Here is a 20712-nt window from a genome sequence, read left to right on the forward strand (position 1 = left end):
AACTTCTCTCCATCTGAAGAAACCACTCTGAGAGTAACTACAGACCTGGAAGGAAATATTTACAATGCAAATAGCCAACAAGAAACTTTTATCCTCAATATATAAAGAACTTTTATGCTATAGTAAGAAGTAGACAATAAAAATGAAAAAAATTTAAATACTGAGCAAGAATGTCCAAGAAGTTATATAAATAAGTCAAACTTATAAAAAGATCTCATTTCCATTAGTAATAGAGAAACAAAACCACAATGATAATTACATCACCACAAGAACAGTTAAAATCTATGACAAGACTAAAGCATTACCAAGGATTTGGAATGGTGGGAGTGCTTAGGCAGTGTTTATGAGAATATAAATCTGACAAAGCTTTGAAAAAACGGCGTTATATACTAAATTTGAACAGTCTTACCCTATGACTCAAATTTCACTTCTAGGTATATATCCAATGAATATGTGTTCCCTTGTCTTTTAAATAGTCATTTATTTGAATGTTGGTTGCTTGCAATTTCTGTTTTATTTTTATTAATTTTTATTGCAGTATATTTGCTTTACAATGTTGTGTTGGTTTCTGCTGTACAGCAAAGTGATCAGCTGCAGTATACACATATTCCTTCTTTTTTGGATTTCCTTCCCATTTAAGTCACCACAGAACATTGAACAGTTTTCTGTGCTATACAGTTAGTTCTCTAAGTTACCTATTTTATACATAGTGGTGTATATATGGGGGCTTCCCATAAATAGAGTGGGTAGACAATCTGCCTGCAGTGCAGGAGATGTGGGTTTGAACCCTGGGTTGAGAAGATCCCCTGGAGAAGAAAATGGCAACCCGTTCCATTATTGTTGCCTGGAGAATTCGATAGACAAAGGAGCCTGGTGAGCTAGAGTCCTTGGGGTTACAAAAGAGTTGGACAAAACTTAGTGATTAAACAAGAACCACAGCAACCATGTATATATGTCAATCCCAGTCTCCCAGTTCATCTCATCCCTCCTTCCTCCTTCAGTATCTATATGCTTGTTGCTGCATCTTTGTCTTTATTTCTGCTTTGCAAATAAGTTCATCTGTATCATTTTTCCAGATTCCACATATGGTCAATGTTGTATGATATTTGTTTTTCTCTTTCTGACTTCACTCTGTATGACAGTCTCTAGGTCTGTCCATATCTCTGCAAATGGCGCAATTTCATTCCTTTTTATGGCTGAGTAATTTTCCATTGTATAAACCACATCTTTATCCATTTTTCTGTTGATGGACATTTATGTTGCTTCCATGTCTTGGCACTTGTGAATAGTGTTGCAGTGAACATTGGGGTGCATGTGTCTTTTTGAATTATGGTTTTCTTTAGATATATGCCCAGAGTGTGACTGCTGGGTCATATGATAGTTCTGTTTTAAGTTTTTTGAAGAACCTGTTCTCTATAGTGGCTATATCAATTTACATTCCTACCAACAGTGTAAAAGGGCTCCATTTTCTTCACACCATCTCCAGCATTTGTTTGTAGATTTTTTGATGATGTCCATTCTGACTGGTGTGAGGTGATACCTCGTTGTAGTTTTGACTTTCTCTTCTCTAGTAATTAGTGATGTTGAGCATCTTTTCATTTGCTTGTTGGCCACCGGTATGTCGTCTTTGGAGAAACATCTATTTAGGTCTTTGGCCTATTTTTTGATTGGATTGCTTTTTTGATATTCAGCTGCATGAGTAGTTTATATATTTTGGAGATTAATTCCTTGTCAGTTGCTTCATTTGCAAATATTTTCTCCCATTCTGAGGGTTGTCTTTTTATCTTATTTATGGCTTCCTTTGCTGTGGAAAAGCTTTTAAGTTTAATTGCAGTGCTCAGTTGTGTCCAACTCTTTGTGACCCCATTGACTTTAGCCTGCCAGGCTCCTCTTTCCATGGAATTTTCCAGGCAAGAATACTGGAGTGAGTTACTGTTTCCTACTCCAGGAGATCTTCCTGACCCAAGAAGAATGATGCAGCCTTCTGCATCATTAGGCAGGTTCTTTACCACTAGCACCAGCTGGGAAGCCCTTTAATTAGGTCCCATTTATTTTTGTTTTTATTTTCACTGCTCTAGGAAGCGGGTCAAAAAAAATCTTGCTGTGATTTATGTCAAAGAGTGTTCTGCCTATGTTTTCCTCTAAGAGGTTTATAGTGTCTGTCCTTATATTTAAAGCTTTGATCCATTTTGAATTTATTTTTGTGTATGGTATTAGGGAGTGTTCTAATTTCATTCTTTTACATGTAGCTGTTTCATTTGCCCAACACCACTTACTGAAGAGACAGTTTTTTCCTGTATTGTGTATCCTTGCCTCCTTTGTCATAGATTAGTTGCCCATAGATGCGAGGGTTTATATCTGGGCTTTCTATCCTATTCCCTGGATTTGTATTTCTGTTTTTGTACCAGTACCATACTGTTTTGATTACTGTAGCTGTGTAGTATAGTCTGAAGTCAAGGAGCCTGATTCTGAAGTCAGGGAGCCTGATTCCTCCAGCTCTGTTTTTCTTTCTCAGGATTACTTTGGCTCTTTGGGGTCTTTTTGTTTCCATACAAATTGTAAAACTTTTGTTCTAAATCTGTGAAAAATGCCATTGGTAATTTGATAGGAGTTGCACTGAATCTTAGATTGCTTTGGGTATTATAGTCATTTTCACAATATTGATTCTTCCAATCCAAGAACATGGTATATTTCTCCATCTGTTTGTGTCATCTTTGGTTTCTTTTATCAGTATTTTATAGTTTTCTGAATACAGGACTTTTGCCTCCTTGGTTGTTTTCAATTTAATGCACATTTTTTTTTTTTTTTTGTAGAGACCGTATTATAAATTGATGGGTTTATGTGTATATTGGTGCATAATCATTATTGTCCAACTCTAACGAGAATTTTTGTAAATGTATCTCAACCCCTTAGTGTGGAACAGAATATATAAGGCTAACCTGGAAACTTATCCCTCGTTTATAACACTATTTTTATGAAAGACAATAATCTTGTGTCATATACATTTGCATCTATAGTAGTAAGGGCAAGAAGGATCCACACCATAATACCAGGAGTATTGCTCTTCCCTTACCCTTTATGACTGTTTCTTTGTAGGTACCGAGTACCTGTAAGTTGAGTTTATAGGTAGGTGAGTGCCTCTTTGTTCCAGTAAGAATTAACCTGTACGTCTTGATGACACCTCACAGTCCTTCCAACTCAGAATTCTCATATTCTGTCATATTCAGAATTATGACTGGCATATTAAAATAAAAAATTTTATATGGCATATTATAGTATTTCAGAGAGTATCTGAAGTCAGTCCCCATTTTTTAACAGATAAATAAGCAAGCTCAGAGAAGTGAAGTAAACTTGCCCATGTTACTCCCTCTTCATCATCATCAAAAAATAGTTGCCATATGTAGAGTTTTTAGTGTTATACACATTTACTCATTTAATTGCCAAAGCTACACCTTTTATAGATGGCAAAACCAAGGTACAAAATATAAGAAGTAACATGTATAGGTTTAAACCTCTCTGCTGTAATTATCTTTTAGCCTAATAGTATTGGTAACTGCACAGAAATTTTAACCTATATTGATATAGCACCTTTTCTGAGCCAGGCACTAGCAAAAAGATTTTTAGTGATGATTATTGACAATAAAAAGGTTGTTTTGTCTAGAAAAATTAATTATAATGTCTCATTTCACATGCATTCTGATTTTTTTGGAATGACTGGAGAAAGGGGTATTTTTTCCAAAATATCTAAAAAATAATGTAAATATCTTTTATACATTTAGAAAAAAATTCTTTTAAATTGTGGATATTATTTTTACAATAGTAGAGATGTATGGTCCTCAAATTTAAATTTCTGTCTTTTTTAAACAGTGCTGAGCTCAGAGAATTGGAGAAGAAATTAAAAGCAGCTTACATGAATAAAGAAAGAGCAGCTCAAATTGCTGAAAAGGATGCCATTAAATATGAGCAAATGGTAATCATGTTTCTGGTCATAATGTTTTCCATATTTTTAGCTTCATTTAGAAAAGCAAAAACATAGCAATTTTTAGAAAATTGTTGCATTCTATAAAGATTTTACACTGTTTGATTTCTCAAGTAATTTTATAGTTTTTAGATTGTTATGGTATAGCAAATTATGGATATTGAGCTCTGTAATTTAATATTAGAACCTTTCAGAGACACAGAGAATTAGGTTGCTGGTTAAAATGAACATCTGTATTTGGTAACTCCCAGCATTCTTGATGGTGTCTAACTGATTATTCTTTGTTAAAACAATACAGGTTGTTAGTATGATCAGTTCAGTTCAGTTCAGTCACTCAGTCGTGTCTGACTCTTTGCGACCCCATGAATTGCAGCACGCCAGGCCTCCCTGTCCATCACCAACTCCCGGAGTTCACTCAGACTCATGTCCATCGAGTCAGTGATACCATCCAGCCATCTCATCCTCTGTCGTCCCCTTCTCCTCCTGTCCCCAATCCCTCCCAGCATCAGAGTCTTTTCCAATGAGTCAACTCTTCTCATGAGGTGGCCAAAGTACTGGAGTTTCAGCTTTAGCATCATTCCTTCCAAAAATCCCAGGGCTGATCTCCTTCAGAATGGACTGGTTGGATTTCATTGCAGTCCAAGGGATTCTCAAGAGTCTTCTCTAACACCAGAGTTCAAAAGCATCAATTCTTTGGTGCTCAGCCTTCTTCACAGTCCAACTCTCACATCCATACATGACCACAGGAAAAACCATAGATTGACTAGACGAACCTTTGTTGGCAAAGTAATGTCTCTGCTTTTGAATATGCTATCTAGGTTGGTCATAACTTTCCTTCCAAGGAGTAAGCGTCTTTTAATTTCATGGCTGCAGTCACCATCTGTAGTGATTTTGGAGCCCCAAAAAATAAAGTCTGACACTGTTTCCATTGTTTCCCCATCTATTTCCCATGAAGTGATGGGACCAGATGCCATGATCTTCGTTTTCTGAATGTTGAGCTTTAGGCCAACTTTTTCACTCTCCATTTTCACTTTCATCAAGAGGCTTTTGAGTTCCTCTTCACTTTCTGCCATAAGGGTGGTGTCATCTGCATATCTGAGGTTATTGATATTTCTCCCAGCAATCTTGATTCCAGCTTGTGTTTCTTCCAGTCCAGTGTTTCTCATGATGTACTCTGCGTATAAGTTAAATAAGCAGGGTTGACAATATACAGCCTTGATGTACACCTTTTCCTATTTGGAACCAGTCTGTTGTTCCATGTCCAGTTCTAACTGTTGCTTCCTGACCTGCATACAAATTTCTCAAGAGGCAGGACAGGTGGTCTGGTATTCCCATCTCTTGAAGAATTTTCCACAGTTTATTGTGATCCACACAGTCAAAGGGTTTGGCATAGTCAATAAAGCAGAAATAGATGCTTTTCTGGAACTCTCTTGCTTTTTCCACGATCCAGCAGATGTTGGCAATTTGATCTCTGGTTCCTTTGCCTTTTCTAAAACCAGCTTGAACATCAGGAAGTTCACGGTTCACATATTGTTGAAGCCTGGCTTGGAGAATTTTGAGCATTACTTTACTAGCGTGTGAGATGAGTGCAATTGTGCGGTAGTTTGAGCATTCTTTGGCATTGCCTTTCTTTAGGATTGGAATGAAAACTGACCTTTTCCAATCCTGTGGCCACTGCTGAATTTTCCAGATTTGCTGGCATATTCAGTGCAGCACTTTCACAGCATCATCTTTCAGGATTTGAAATAGCTCAACTGGAATTCCATCACCTCCACTAGCTTTGTTCATAGTGATGCTTTCTAAGGCCCACTTGACTTCACATTCCAGGATGTCTGGCTCTAGGTCAGTGATCACACCATCATGATTATCTGGGTCGTGAAGATCTTTTTTGTACAGTTCTTCTGTGTATTCTTGCCACCTCTTCTTAATATCTTCTGCTTCTATTAGGTCCATACCATTTCTGTCCATTATCGAGCCCATCTTTGCATGAAATGTTCCCTTGGTATCTCTAATTTTCTTGAAGAGATCTCTAGTCTTTCCCATTCTGTTGTTTTTCTCTATTTCTTTGCATTGATCGCTGAGGAAGGAATTCTTATCTCTTCTTGCTATTCTTTGGAACTCTGCATTCAGATGCTTATATCTTTGCTTTTCTCCTTTGCTTTCGCTTCTCTTCTTTTCACAGCTTTTGTAAGGCCTCCTCCAGACAGCCATTTTGCTTTTTTGCATTTCTTTTTCTTGGGGATGGTCTTGATCCCTGTCTCCTGTACAGTGTCATGAACCTCTGTCCATAGTTCATCAGGCACTGTGTCTATCAGATCTAGTCCCTTAAATCTATTTCTCACTTCCACTGTCTAATCGTTAGGGATTTGATTTAGGTCATACCTGAATGGTCTAGTGGTTTTCCCTACTTTCTTCAATTTAAGTCTGAATTTGGCAATAAGGATTTCATGATCTGGGCCACATCAGCTCCTAGTCTTGTTTTTGTTGACTGTATAGAGCTTCTCCATCTTTGGCTGCAAAGAATATAATCAATCTGATTTTGGTGTTGACCATCTGGTGATGTCCAAGTGTAGAGTCTTCTCTTGTGTTGTTGGAAGAGGGTGTTTGCTATGACCAGTGCATTTTCTTGGCGAAACTCTATTAGTCTTTGCCCTGCTTCATTCTGTATTCCAAGGCCAAATTTGCCTGTTACTCCAGGTGTTTCTTGACTTCCTACTTTTGTATTCCAGTCCCCTATAATGAAAAGGACATCTTTTTTGGGTGTTAGTTCTAAAACGTCTTGTAGGTCTTCATAGAACCGTTCAACTTCAGCTTCTTCAGCGTTATTGGTTGGGGCATAGACTTGGATTACTGTGATATTGAATGGTTTGCTGCCGGGGTCCAGCCCCTGCTGATCCAGGGTATTCGAAGGAGAGATGGCATCGGCGACCTATTTCTTTAAATATTCATCAAAGATATAAAGAGTAATAGAATGAGGATAGCTCAGTGAGGAAATTCAGTGGAGAAAAGAGGCTGAATAATTCAGCCAGAAGGTGAGAGAAAGAACGACATGGGGAGACCAAGTTTTGGTGAACAAGGCCCGCACTTTATTTTTCAAAGTAGTTTTTATACCTTAAGTTATGCATAGAGGATAATGGGGGAAGGGGTAGAGTCATGCAGTAAGCCAGGCTTTCTTCCTGCAAACTTATCGTATGCAAAAGTTTAGGTGATTTGCATCATCTGCTGGCCCGGAGGCCTGTTAACATTTTAAGACCCTTTCTTCAGAAAACTTATTTTTCTCTAAAGGTGATTAGGCAGACGCCACCCTCCAAAAGCATTGGATAGAGTTGCGTTCCTATAGGGCAAAGGTAAGGTGGGCTCAGTCAAGAAAAGAATTAACTCAAGGGTCCAAGGTTACAAACATTGAGGCTACTACTTACATTTCTATACACCCATTATATCAATCAATACACTGCCAAGGACACAGTAGGTAAGGGGTATGGAGACTAAGCAGCAAACATTGGCCCAATAAGTGAAAAATCCTTCACCAATACAGTTTCTAATCAATCTTTTAACTACTCAAAGGAATCTGTGTTTAGACAGTTTAGAACATCTCCTGCCTCTCACAGTTGGGAGGCTCTGAACAATCACATGTGGCCAGAAAAACCTATTCAGGCAGGCTAGAGGATATCCAAAGGAGTTTGTAGGTTGAAACACTGTCACACCCAGGAATTATTAACTGGACCTGTAAATTAACTCTTTTTTCAGAGAGAGGTAGTGGGGGACAGCCCTCGTAAAGTCAGAGGTGTAGGTGAAAGCACAAAGCAGAAGGTAGGCAGACTCTGGTTTGGGGGTAGATGCTCAAGAATTTCCAGGGGGACTCCTGAGGCTTGATCCCGCCTTTGCGTATGCCAAGCCTCCTTCCTCATGACCTTTGCCACGGGCGGAGTTCCTCACACTGGCTCCCGGCAGTGATAGAATTCCAGTTGAGCTATTCCAGATCCTGAAAGATGATGCTGTGGAAAGTGCTGCACTCAATATGCAATATGCAATATGCACTCAATATGCAATATGCCGGCTCCCGGCAGTTTGCCTTGGAGACGAACAGAGATCATTCTGTCATTTTTGAGATTGCATCCAAGTACTGCATTTCAGACTCTTTTGTTGACCATGATGGCTACTCCATTTCTTCTGAGGGATTCGTACTCGCAGTAGTAGATAGAATGGTCATCTGATTTAAATTCACCCATTCCAGTCCATTTGAGTTCGCTAATTCCTAGAATGTCAACATTCACGCTTGCCATCTCTTGTTTGACCACTTCCAATTTGCTTTGATTCATGGACCTGACATTCCAGGTTCCTATGCAATATTGCTCTTTACAGCATTGGACCTTGCTTCTATCACCAGTCACATCCACAGCTGGGTATTCTTTTTGCTTTGGCTCCATCCCTTCATTCTTTCTGGAGTTATTTCTCCACTGATCTCCAGTAGCATATCGGGCACCTACTGACCTAGGGAGTTCCTCTTTCAGTATCCTACCATTTTGCCTTTTCATACTGTTCATGGGGTTCTCAAGGCAAGAATACTGAAGTGGTTTGCCATTCCCTTCTCCAGTGGACCACATTCTGTCAGATCTCTCCACCATGACCTGCCCTTCTTGGGTTGCCCCGCAGGCATGGCTTAGTTTCATTGAGTTAGACAAGGCTGTGGTCCTAGTGTGATTAGATTGACTAGTTTTCTGTGAGTATGGTTTCAGTGTGTCTGCCTCTGATGATCAGTGTATTTTAGAATGCTATTAAATTTTTTATTTTTTAAATGTTCAAAACATCAACTATAAACAGTGCTGCAATGAACATTGGGGTACATGTGTCTCCTTCAATTCTGGTTTCCTCAGTGTGTATGCCCAGCAGTGGGATTGCTGGGTCATAAGGCAGTTCTATTTCCAGTTTTTTAAGGAATCTCCACACTGTTCTCCATAGTGGCTGTACTAGTTTGCATTCCCACCAACAGCACAAGAGGGTTCCCTTTTCTCCACACCCTCTCCAGCATTTATTGCTTGTAGACTTTTGGATCGCAGCCATTCTGACTGGCGTGAAATGATACCTCATAGTGGTTTTGATTTGCATTTCTCTGATAATGAGTGATGTTGAGCATCTTTTCATGTGTTTGTTAGCCATCTGTATGTCTTCTTTGGAGAAATGTCTATTTAGTTCTTTGGCCCATTTTTTGATTGGGTCATTTATTTTTCTGGAATTGAGCTGCAGGAGTTGCTTGTATATTTTTGAGATTAGTTGTTTGTCAGTTGTTTCATTTGCTATTATTTTCTCCCATTCTGAATGCTGTCTTTTCACCTTGCTTATAGTTTCCTTGTTGTGCAGAAGCTTTTAAGTTTAATTAGGTCCCATTTGTTTATTTTTGCTTTTATTTCCAATATTCTGGGAGGTGGGTCATAGAGGATCCTGCTGTAATGTATGTCGGAGAGTGTTTTGCCTATGTTCTCCTCTAGGAGTTTTATAGTTTCTGGTCTTACGTTTAGATCTTTAATCCATTTTGAGTTTATTTTTGTGTATGGTGTTAGAAAGTGTTCTAGTTTCATTCTTTTACAAGTGGTTGACCAGTTTTCCCAGCACTACTTGTTAAAGAGATTGTCTTTACTCCATTGTATATTCTTGCCTCCTTTGTCAAAGATAAGGTGTCCATATGTGCGTGGATTTATCTCTGGGCTTTCTATTTTGTTGCATTGATCTATATTTCTGTCTTTGTGCCAGTACCATACTGTCTTGATGACTGTGGCTTTGTACTAGAGCCTGAGGTCAGGCAGGTTGATTCCTCCAGTTCCATTCTTCTTTCTCAAGATTGCATTGGCTATTCGATGTTTTTTTGTATTTCCATACAAATTGTGAGATTATTTGTTCTAGCTCTGTGAAGAATACTGTTCGTAGCTTGATAGGGATTGCATTGAATCTATAGATTGCTTTGGGTAGTATACTCATTTTCACTATATTGATTCTTCTGATCCACGAACATGGTATATTTCTCCATCTATTAGTGTCCTCTTTGATTTCTTTCACCAGTGTTTTATAGTTTTCTATATATAGGTCTTTAGTTTCTTTAGGTAGATATATTCCTAAGTATTTTGTTCTTTTCATTTCAATCGTTCATCACAGCATTGTTTACAATAGCCAGGACGTGGAAGCAACCTAGATGTCCATCAACAGATGAATGGATAAGAAAGCTGTGGTACATATACACAATGGAGTATTACTCAGCCATTAAAAAGAATACATTTGAATCAGTTCTAATAAAGTGGATGAAACTGGAGCCTATTATACAGAGTGAAGTAAGCCAGAGAGAAAAACATGAATGCAGTATACTAACGCATATATATGGAATTTAGAAAGATGGTAACGATAACCCTGTATGCGAGACAGCAAAAGAGACACAGATGTATAGAACAGTCTTTAGGATTCTGTGGGAGAGGGAGAGGGTGGGATGATTTGGGAGAATGGCATTGAAACATGTATAATATCATATATGAAATGAATCGCCAGTCCAAGTTCAATGCATGATACTGGATGCTTGAGGCTGGCACACTGAGACAACGCAGAGGGATGGTACAGGAAGGGAGGAGGGAGGGGGGTTCGGGATGAGGAATATGTGTACACCTGTGGCAGATTCATGTTGATGTATGGCAAAACCAATACAATATTGTAAAGTAACCTCCAATTAAAATAAATAAATTTATATTTTAAAAAGTCAACTATAACTTTAGGTGGGTAACTTTTCTGTTTAGTAAACAGAAATCTTTTCTTTTCATGATTTCCTCTAATTTTATCCTCTTTCCTTACTCCTGACCTACTACCCATAATTATCGGTAGTAGTTACTCTTGGGCAAAGGGGTTTCAAACACACTCAGCAGTAGTATTACACAGTTTAAAATAGGGTTTATTAACCCTTACAAGCTGAATGTACATCATCACTTGAATTTTTGTTGTCACTCAGAAAGGCTAGACATAGATGAAGAAGTCTGATGGCAGTATTACATAGTCTTTTAAGTTCCCTCACCCTCATTTCTCTATTATTTTGTAGCGCATTTTAATAGCAGAGTTCCCTCTCTCCTAGATCCCTTTCAGAGATGTTTTACAGCTATTAAAAAGAAGGGCTTCCCTGGTGGCTCAGCAGGGAAGAATGTGCCTGCTAATGCAGTTGGCACAGGTTCAGTCCCTGGATTGGGAAGATCCCCTGGAGTAGGAAATGGCAACCCACTCCAGTATTCTTACCTGGAAAATCCCATGGACAGAGGAGCCCAGCAGGCTATAGTCCATGGGGTCGCAAAGAAATCAGACATATCTGAGCACAGACACACACTGAGAGAGAGGTAAAGGCAAATATTCTGGCTTTTAAAATTGGCCAGAATATATTCTATATTCAGAGGAAAAAAAGCAAGTTGTGAAAAAACATGTCGGAAAATAATAAATTTTATTGACCATTTTATAGACCATTTTTATTTTTGAAAACCTGTGCAGATAGGTATGTGTATACAACATCTGTGGATATCTGTATACACACATACATATGTGTTGTGTATATCAACAAACACATACAGTTAGATGGGTGATATCAAAACACTTAACCAGTGCAGTGTTATATAAGCCTCAGATAAGAACAGTTTCTGGCTGTTGTGACACAAGTGTGCATGTATGTTAGTACAGAAAAAATCTATAGGGTTGTACAGCATGCTGTTAACAATGATAGCCTTTGGTGTGGCAGATGGTAAGAGAGGCTAAGGAAATGTCACTCTAAACGCCATATTCTACCCTTTCAAAAATAAAGTAGAACATGATGTACAGTTTGAACAGTAGATAGCAGTTTTAATTATTTTGATAATTGAAGTTATTCAGGCAATTGTAGATATTTACTCTGGCTATTGAAATACTTGTTATTTTCTAAATAAAGTTGAGCCACAAAACTTAAATCAAATACTCTTAGACTTGACTAGGTGTCAGGATATTTAGGTGCTAGTTTTGGCTGTGTCTCTTAGCCTTAGTTTTCTTATTTGTGAAATAAGATTATTGTATTTCTGTAAGTGTGTGTACATTTGTACAAACATGTTTTGTCATGTCATATTTTTCCTGTAGAGCCTAGTACAATATGTGCTAAGAAAGCAGAGGAAAGAAAGAATTTGAGTCAAGTAACATTTACAGTGTATATGTTAAAGGCATCAATTAGATCAGGAATAGCATTTACATCAGTTCAGATACTCAGTTGTATCTGACTCTGCGACCCCATGAAGCTCAGCACACCAGCCCTCCCTGTCCATCACCAACTCCCGGAGCTCACTCAAACTCATGTCCACTGAGTCAGTGATGCCGTCCAACCATCTCATCCTCTGTCGTCCCCTTCTCCTCCTGCCTTCAATCTTTCCCAGCATCAGGGTCTTTTCGAATGAGTCAGTTCTTCACATCAGGTGGCTAAAGTATTGGAGCTTCAGCTTCAGCATCAGTCCTTCCAATGAATATTCAGGACTGATTTCCCTTAGGATGGACTGGTTGGCTCTCCTTGCAGTCCAAAAGACTCTCAAGAGTCTTCTCCAACACCACAGTTCAAAAGCATCAATTCTTTGGCACTCAGCTTTCTTTATAGTCCAACTCTCACATCTATACACTACTGCTAGAAAAACCATAGCCTTGACTAGAGGGACCTTTTTTGAACAAGTAATGTCTCTGCTTTTTAACATGCTGTCTAGGTTGGTCATAACTTTCCTTCCAAGGAGTTCAGTTCAGTCGCTCAGTCATATCCACTCTTTGTAACCCCATGAACTGCAGCACACCAGGCCTCCCTGTCCATCACCAACTGCCAGAGTCCACCCAAACCCATGTCCATCGAGTCGATGATGCCATCCAACCATCTCATCCTCTGTCTCCCCTTCTTCTCCTGCCCTCAATCTTTCCCAGCATCAGGGTGTTTTCAAATGAGTCAGCTCTTCGCATCAGGTGGCCAAAGATTTGGAATTTCAGCTTCAACATCAGTCCTTCCAATGAACACCCAGGACTGATCTCCTTTAGAATGGACTGGTTGGATCTCCTTGCAGTCCAAGGGACTCTCAAGAGTCTTATCCAACACCACAGTTCAAAAGCATCAATTCTTCGGTGCTCAGCTTTCTTTATAGTCCAACTCTCACATCCATACATGACCACTGGAAAAACCATAGCCTTGACTAGATGGACCTTTGTTGGCAAAGTAATGTTTCTTCTTTTTAATATGCTGCCTAAGTTGGTTATAACTTTCCTTCCAAGGAGTAAACACCTTTTAATTTCATGGCTGCAGTCACCATCTGCAGTGGTTTCAGAGCACCCAAAAATAAAATCTGACACTGTTTCCACTGTTTCCCCATCTATTTCCCATGAAGTGATGGGACCAGATGCCATGATCTTCGTTTTCTGAATGTTGAGCTTTAAGCCAACTTTTTCACTCTCCTCTTTCACTTTTGAGAGGCTCTTTAGTTCTTCATCACTTTCTGCCATAAGGGTGGTGTCATCTGCATATCTGAGGTTTCTGATATTTCTCCTGGCAATCTTGATTCCAGCTTGTGCTTCCTCTAGCCCAGCATTTCTCATGATGTACTCTGCATATAAGTTAAATAAGCAGGGTGACAATATACAGCCTTGATGTACTCCTTTTCCTATTTGGAACCAGTCTGTGTTCTATGTCCAGTCTAACTGTTGCTTCCTGACCTGCATACAGGTTTCTCAAGAGGTAGGTCAGGTGGTCTGGTATTCCCATCTCTTTCACAATTTTCCACAATTTATTGTGATCCACACAGTCAAAGGCTTTGGCATAGTCAGTAATAAAGCAGAAATAGATGTTTTTCTGGAACTCTCTTCCCTTTTCCATGATCCAGTGGATGTTGGCAATTTGATCTCTGGTTCCTCTGCCTTTTCTAAAACCAGCTTGAACATCTGGAACTTCACGGTTCATGTATTACTGAAGCCTGGCTTGGAGAATTTTAAGCATTACTTTACTAGCGTGTGAGATGAGTGCAATTTTGCGGTAGTTTGAGCATTCTTTGGCATTGCCTTTCTTTAGGATTGGAATGAACTGACCTTTTCCAGTCCTGTGGCCACTGCTGAGTTTTCCAAATTTGCTGGCATATTGAGTGCAGCACTTTCACAGCGTCATCCTTCAGGATTTGAAATAGCTCAACTGGAATTCCATCACCTCCACTAGCTTTGTTCATAGTGATGCTTCCTAAGGCCCATTTGACTTCACATTCCAGGATGTCTGGCTCTAGGTGAGTGATCACACCATTCTGATTATCTGGGTCGTGAAGATGTTTTCTGTACAGTTCTTCTGTGTATTCTTGCCACCTCTTCTTAATAATTTCTGCTTCTGTTAGGTCTCTACCATTTCTGTCCTTTATTGAGCCCATCTTTGCATGAAATGCTCCCTTGGGGTCTCTAATTTTCTTGAAGAGATCTCTAGTCTCTATTTTCCTCTATTCTTTGCATTGATCGGTGAGGAAGGCTTTCTTATCTATCCTTGCTATTCTTTGGAACTAAGTGTCTTTTAATTAGCATTAACATTAGCCTTTATATTTTATTTTTTTAAACTTTTTATTTTTTATGGTGTGTAGCCAGTTAGCAAGTATGATAGTTTCAAGTGAAAATTGAAGGTACTCAGCCATGCATAGACATGTATCCATTCTCTCCCAGACTCCCCTCCCATCCAGGCTGCCACATAACATTGAGGAGAGTTCCTTATGCTATACAGTAAGTCCTTGTTGGTTATCCATTTTAAATATGGTAGTGTAAACATGTCCACCCCAAACTCCCTAACTATTCTTTCTGCTGCTGCAACCATAAGCTCATTCTCTGTGCATCTTTTTCTGTTTAGTAAGTTCATTTGTAATATTTCTTTTTAGATTCCGTGTATAAGGAATGTCATATGATATTTTTCCTTCTCTGTTCAACTTATTTCACTAAGTATGACACTGTCTAGGTCCATGCATGTTCCTGCAAGTAGCATTATTTCATTCTTTTTAATGGCTGAGTAATATTCCGTTGTATATATGTCCCACATCTTTATCCATTCCTCTGTTGGTGGACATTTAGGTTGCTTCCATGTCTTGGTTATTGTAAGTAGTGCTTCAGTGAACATTGGGGTGCATGTATCCTTTTGGATCATGTTTTTCTCCTGAAATACGCCCAGGAGTGGGATTGCAAGGTTATATGGTAGCTCTATTTTAGTTTTTTAAGGAACCTCCATACTGTTCTCCATAGTGGCAGCACCAATTTACATACCCACCAACAGTGAGGAAAGTTCCCTTCTCTCTACACCCTCTCCAGCATTTATTGTTTGTGGATCTTTTGATGATAGCCACTGTTCACCTTCATATTTTTATCTGTTTCTTATTTTGTGTTTGATACTGCTAACCATTCTAGCATTTGGGATGTGATCATAATGGTAAAGGATAACTTTTTAAACTGCCCCAGTGTATATACGTTAAACCATTTTGTTAAATGATTTCAAAATGCTCAAAAAAATCAAGGTAACTCATTCAAGATGCAGGATTGTGTCTCATTCAGAAGGAATGGTCTTGAAGAGTGAATTAAAACCTCAGAAAACAGACACAGTATTGTATGTGACCCTTTTTTTAAGTTAAAGTTATTTCAAAGGGCCTTTAATAAATAAGAAAGGGGACATTTCAAAGGCCACTGGCAGCAAAGAAAATTTAGGCTGAGAGAACTTGAGTTGCTCAGAGCTATATTTAATAGCAGACAGGTATAAAAAAGATAGCACCATCCTTACTCCAAATAGCAGCCAGTACCCAGTGGAGCTAAAATTTGTGAAAATTACCTACATCAACTTTTAAGTAGATGAGGAAGATGACTGTTGCTTTAGAAATTAACAAAATTATTAATGAAGCACTTCTAATCTTACTTACTGTTTTTCAAGTGTGGAGTTATTCTCCTTATTGCCCTGAGAGCTACTTGAAGAAATAGGAAAGCCTTTAGGGTTTGCTTTTCATTCAAACCCCACTTTTCATTCAAACTCTTCTTTTCATTCATTTGCTTTTCATTCAAACCCCTCAGGTGACAGTGACTTACCTTTGCTTTTTATCTACACAGATGAAAATATTTTATGAAATAGGCCTTATAGTATTCAGTTCCATGTGCTAAAAGTATTCTGTCATATTTTGCTCAGGTTTGATAATAGAAAGATGAGTTTTGTTTTAATAACAGAAACGTGATGCTGAAATAGCCAGAACTATGATGGAAGAGCACGAGAGGTTAATAAAGGAAGAGAGTGCTGCAGAGGACAAACGAAACCAAGCAAAAGCACAGTACAGTCATGACTTAGAGAAACAACTGGAGGAACAAGAGAAGAAAAAGCAGGAAGCTTATGAGCAGCTGCTGAAAGAGAAACTCATGATTGATGAAATTGTTAGGAAAATCTATGAAGAAGATCAATTGTAAGTTTGCCCCAACTTTCTTACATGCTTAAACATGCTTAAATATTTGTTAGATTTATCTCAAGCTTGTCATGAAGAATAAACCACCTAAGAAGTGCCTGATACACAGTAAGTCCTCAGTAAATGTTATGACCTAAACTGAGACCAAGTCTTATTTATCTTTGTTAGTATAACAATTAATTGATAATTAAGAGATACTTATTAAGTAACAGTGACTAAACCTTTTTTTCCTTAATGCATATCAGGAGAACTTGTTTTCTGTTCAGTTTCCTTGGTAGACAGCTAAAGGAAATGACACTCATGTTTTTTTTTACTTTTTTATTATTATTTCTGTTACTATCGAACTGCACTCACTATTACTTTTTAGGGAAAGACAGCAAAGGTTAGAGAAAATGAATACAACTCGAAGGTATATAGAAGAGTTTCAGAAAGAGCAGGCTCTCTGGAGAAAAAAGAAACGGGAGGAGATGGAAGAAGAAAATAGAAAAATAATAGAGTTTGCCAAGTTGCAGCAACAAAGAGAAGAAGATCGAATGGCAAAAGTTCAAGAAAGTGAAGAAAAAAGACTACAGCTTAAAAATATGGTACTAAAATAATTGTTTTAACACTGGAGAAATTCTTAAATATTTGTCATAGAATTTGATTCTTATACATGTTTTTTTTTTTTTTTTTTTAATAGCTGACTCAGAGGTTGGAAGAAATGCTGCGGCAACGTGAAGATTTAGAACAAGTGCGACAGGAATTATACCAGGAAGAACAAGCTGAAATATATAAGAAGAAACTAGAAGTAAGTTTTGGAAATTGAAGGAATGATTAGCATAGTGAAAGTGAAAGCTTTAGTTGCTCAGTCATGTTGACTCTTTGTGACCCCACTGACTGCAGCCCAGCAAGCTCCTCTGTCCATGGAATTCTCCAGGCAAGAATACTAGGGTCACCATTTCCTTCTCCAGGTTAACATAGAGAAGAGTACTATTTTGAGATGAAGCAGTAGAAAGGTAATAGATTTAAACCCAACTATATTGATAGTTACCTTACATGTAAGTGTCGTATAAGTGCTACATTTAAAAGAGAGATTTTCAGGCTGGATAAAAGAGCTAGACCCAGACAACATTAAAAAAAAACTGCATCAAAAAGCATGATGCAACTATATTGTCTACAAGAGACATAATTTAAATATGAAGACATATATGTTTAAAAACAAAAGGATGGAGAAAGATATGCAGACAAACACCAATCAAAAGCATGTTAGGGTAGAAATCATGATGATAATAGGCTAAATTCATCTAGAGGATATAATACCCTAGAAGTGTATGAACTTAAATAAAACTTCAACTACAATACCTGTAGCAAAACTGAAAAAACTGAGAGGAGAAAGATAAATCCGTAATTATATTTGAATATTTCAATACTCCTTCTCATTAATATATAAAATAACTGGTCATAAAACCATGGGATATAGCATTGAACAATTTGACCTCAAGTTATGACAATTTGTCAGTTTTCTAATTGGGTGTTTTTTGTTAATTTATTATAGGATTTTGAGAGTCCTTTATGTATTCTAGTTCTTTGTCAGGTGTGTGGTTTACAGATATTTTTTCCTAGTCTACATGTTGTCTTTTCATCCTCTTAATGGGGGTCTTTTCCAAAGCAAATGTTTTCAATTTCTGTGAAGTCTAACTTAGCAATTTCTGTTTATATGGACCATAACTTTAGTATCAGTTCTAGGACGTCTTTATCTAGAACCCAAAGAATTTTCTTTTTTTTTTTTTCCTTAAAAGATTTCCTCTTCAGTTAATTTTTGTTTGTAGGTTATGAGACTTAGGCCAGTTTCTGTTTTGCTTTTCTATGTCCAGTTGGTCTAGTTGCAACTATTTGTTGAAAGGTTTTTTCTCTTACACGCAGTTGCTTTTGCTACTTTGTTTAAAACACATTTTAAACAAAGCTGAGCACATTTGTGCGTATATTCCTGGGATCTCTGTTTTGTCTGTTGATTTATGTGCTTATCCCTTCAGGAGGACCACACAGTTTTGATTACTGTATCTATATAAAGTCTTCAAGATCGTTTTAGTTATTCTAATTCCTCAGCCTTTCCATATAAAGTTTAGAGTAATCTTAACTCTATCTACAAATAGTCTTTGGGGAATTTGATAGGAATTAAATTAAATCTGAATATCAATTTGGGGAAGATTGACATGGTCACTATATTGAGTCTTATAGTCCAGGAACATGGTGTGACTCTTCATTTACAATTTCCCCTTGAACAACACAGGTTTGAGTTGTGTGAGTCCACCTATATTTGGATATTTTTCAGTAGTAAAATCTACTGTTTACACAGTCCATGGTTGGTTGATTCCACAGATATAGATATAGATCTATGGATATATAGATATCTACAGATATAGAACTGTGGATACAGAGAGCTGACTAAATTTATGTGGTTTAACCCCTGTATCGTTCAAGTCAATTCTGTTTAAGTCATCTTTGAATTTTTTCATCAGTGTTTTATATTCTTCAGCATACAAATCCTGTACATGTTTTGTTAGATTTACATCGAAGTATTTCAGTTTTTTGAATGATTGTAAATGGAATTTAAGTTTTAATTTCATTGTCTACATACTCATTGCTAGTGAATTGACTTTAAAAAAAATATATATTTACCTTGTATCTCATGACCTTGCTGAATTCACTTAGTAGCTGTAGGAATTTGTAGGAGTTGGTTTGTTTTTCCATACATAGTCATGTCTTCTGCAAATAGGAACAGTTTCATTTCCTGGTTTCTTATCTATACACTTAAAAAAAATATTTATTTATTTAGCTTTAGTTGTGGTACATGGGATCTTTACTTGTGGCATGTGGGATCTAGTTCCATGACCAGGGATCAAACCCCAGGCCTCCTGCAGTGAGAAGGCAGAGTCTTAGCTGCTGGACCACCAGGGAAGTCCCATCTCTACACTTTTTATTTACTTTTTTGTTTTATTGTACTGGCTAAAAGTTTTAGCACTGGCTGGCACTATATTGGATGAATGATGAGAGTAGATGTCATCTTTGTTATCTCTCAGGGGAGAAGCATTATGTTAACTGTAGTTTTTTGTAGATGCTCTTTTTATAGTTGAGGACATTCTCTTCTATTTCTATTTTTCTGAATATTTTTATCATAAAGAGGTGTTGAATTTTGTCAAATGCTGTTTCTTCTTTAGCTTGGTTGATTGCATTGATTAACTTTGGGAGTTACTGAACCACCTTGCATCACTAGAATAAATCCCACTTGGACATGGTGTGTATGTCTTTAAATATGTGACTGGATTTTAATTTTCTAATAATGTGTTTCAGGGTTTTTGCATCCATATTCATAAAGAATATTGGTTTTTAGTTTTCATTTTGTATACTGGTGTCAGGGTAAACTGCCTTCATAAAATGAATGGAGAAGTTTCCTTCTATTTTTTATTGTTTAGAATTGATATTAGTTAATTCTTTAAACATTTGGTAGACTTTTCCAGTGAAACTATCTAGGCTAGGAATTTTATTCTTTTAGTGTTTAAAAATATTTATTCAGTGTTTTATTGTGTATTTAAGTTAATTTTTATTTATATTGGAGTATAGTTGATTTACAATATCGTGTTACTTTCAGGTATACAGCAAAGTGATTCAGTTATGCATATACATACATCCATTCTTTTCCTGATTCTTTTACTACTTAGATTATTACAGAATAATGAGTATATAGTTCCCTGTGCTATATAGTATGTTCTTGTTATCTATTATATATATGTGTGTGTGTGTGTATACACCTTTCTCCTTTGGTAACCATAAATTTGATTTTGAGGTCTCTTTCTGTTTTGTAAATAAGTTCATTTGTATCATTTTTTTAGATCCCATGTGTAAGAGAGATATATTTGTCTCCCTCTGACTTTTTTTCACTTAGTATGATAATACCTATCATGCCGGTTGTTATAAATGGCATTATTTCATTCTTTTTTATGGCCAAGTAATATTCCACCACCCACACCACACCACACACACACACACACACACACTCACACTCTTCCTTCTCTGTTCCTTTGTTGATGGCCATTTAGGTAGCTTTTATGTCTTGGCTATTGTAAATAGACCTGCACTGAAAACATTGGAGTGCCTATATCTTTGAATTATGATTTTCTCCAGATATATGCCTAGGAGTGGGATTGCTGGATCATATGGTAGTTCTATTTTTAGTTTTCTAGAGAACCTCCATACTGTTCTCCATAGTGGTTGTACCAATTTACATTCCTGTCAACAATGAAG

The 20712-nt window shown here is 37.5% G+C and overlaps 1 protein-coding gene across 5 annotated transcripts in view; it reads left to right on the plus strand.

Moving 5' to 3' along the window:
* The window catches only part of MNS1 (meiosis specific nuclear structural 1), a 174454-nt gene that overhangs the window by 126822 nt on the left and 26920 nt on the right, over positions 1-20712 (plus strand). For all 5 annotated transcript variants that reach the window (XM_027553925.1, XM_027553927.1, XM_027553928.1 and 2 more), the window contains 4 exons: positions 3868-3970; positions 16202-16431; positions 16799-17015; positions 17111-17218. In XM_027553925.1, the coding sequence (XP_027409726.1) occupies positions 3868-3970; positions 16202-16431; positions 16799-17015; positions 17111-17218 (658 nt within the window). The remainder of the gene's footprint in view (positions 1-3867; positions 3971-16201; positions 16432-16798; positions 17016-17110; positions 17219-20712) is intronic.

Source organism: Bos indicus x Bos taurus, chromosome 10 (assembly GCF_003369695.1).
Source record: "Bos indicus x Bos taurus breed Angus x Brahman F1 hybrid chromosome 10, Bos_hybrid_MaternalHap_v2.0, whole genome shotgun sequence".
Taxonomy (NCBI): Eukaryota; Metazoa; Chordata; class Mammalia; order Artiodactyla; family Bovidae; genus Bos; species Bos indicus x Bos taurus.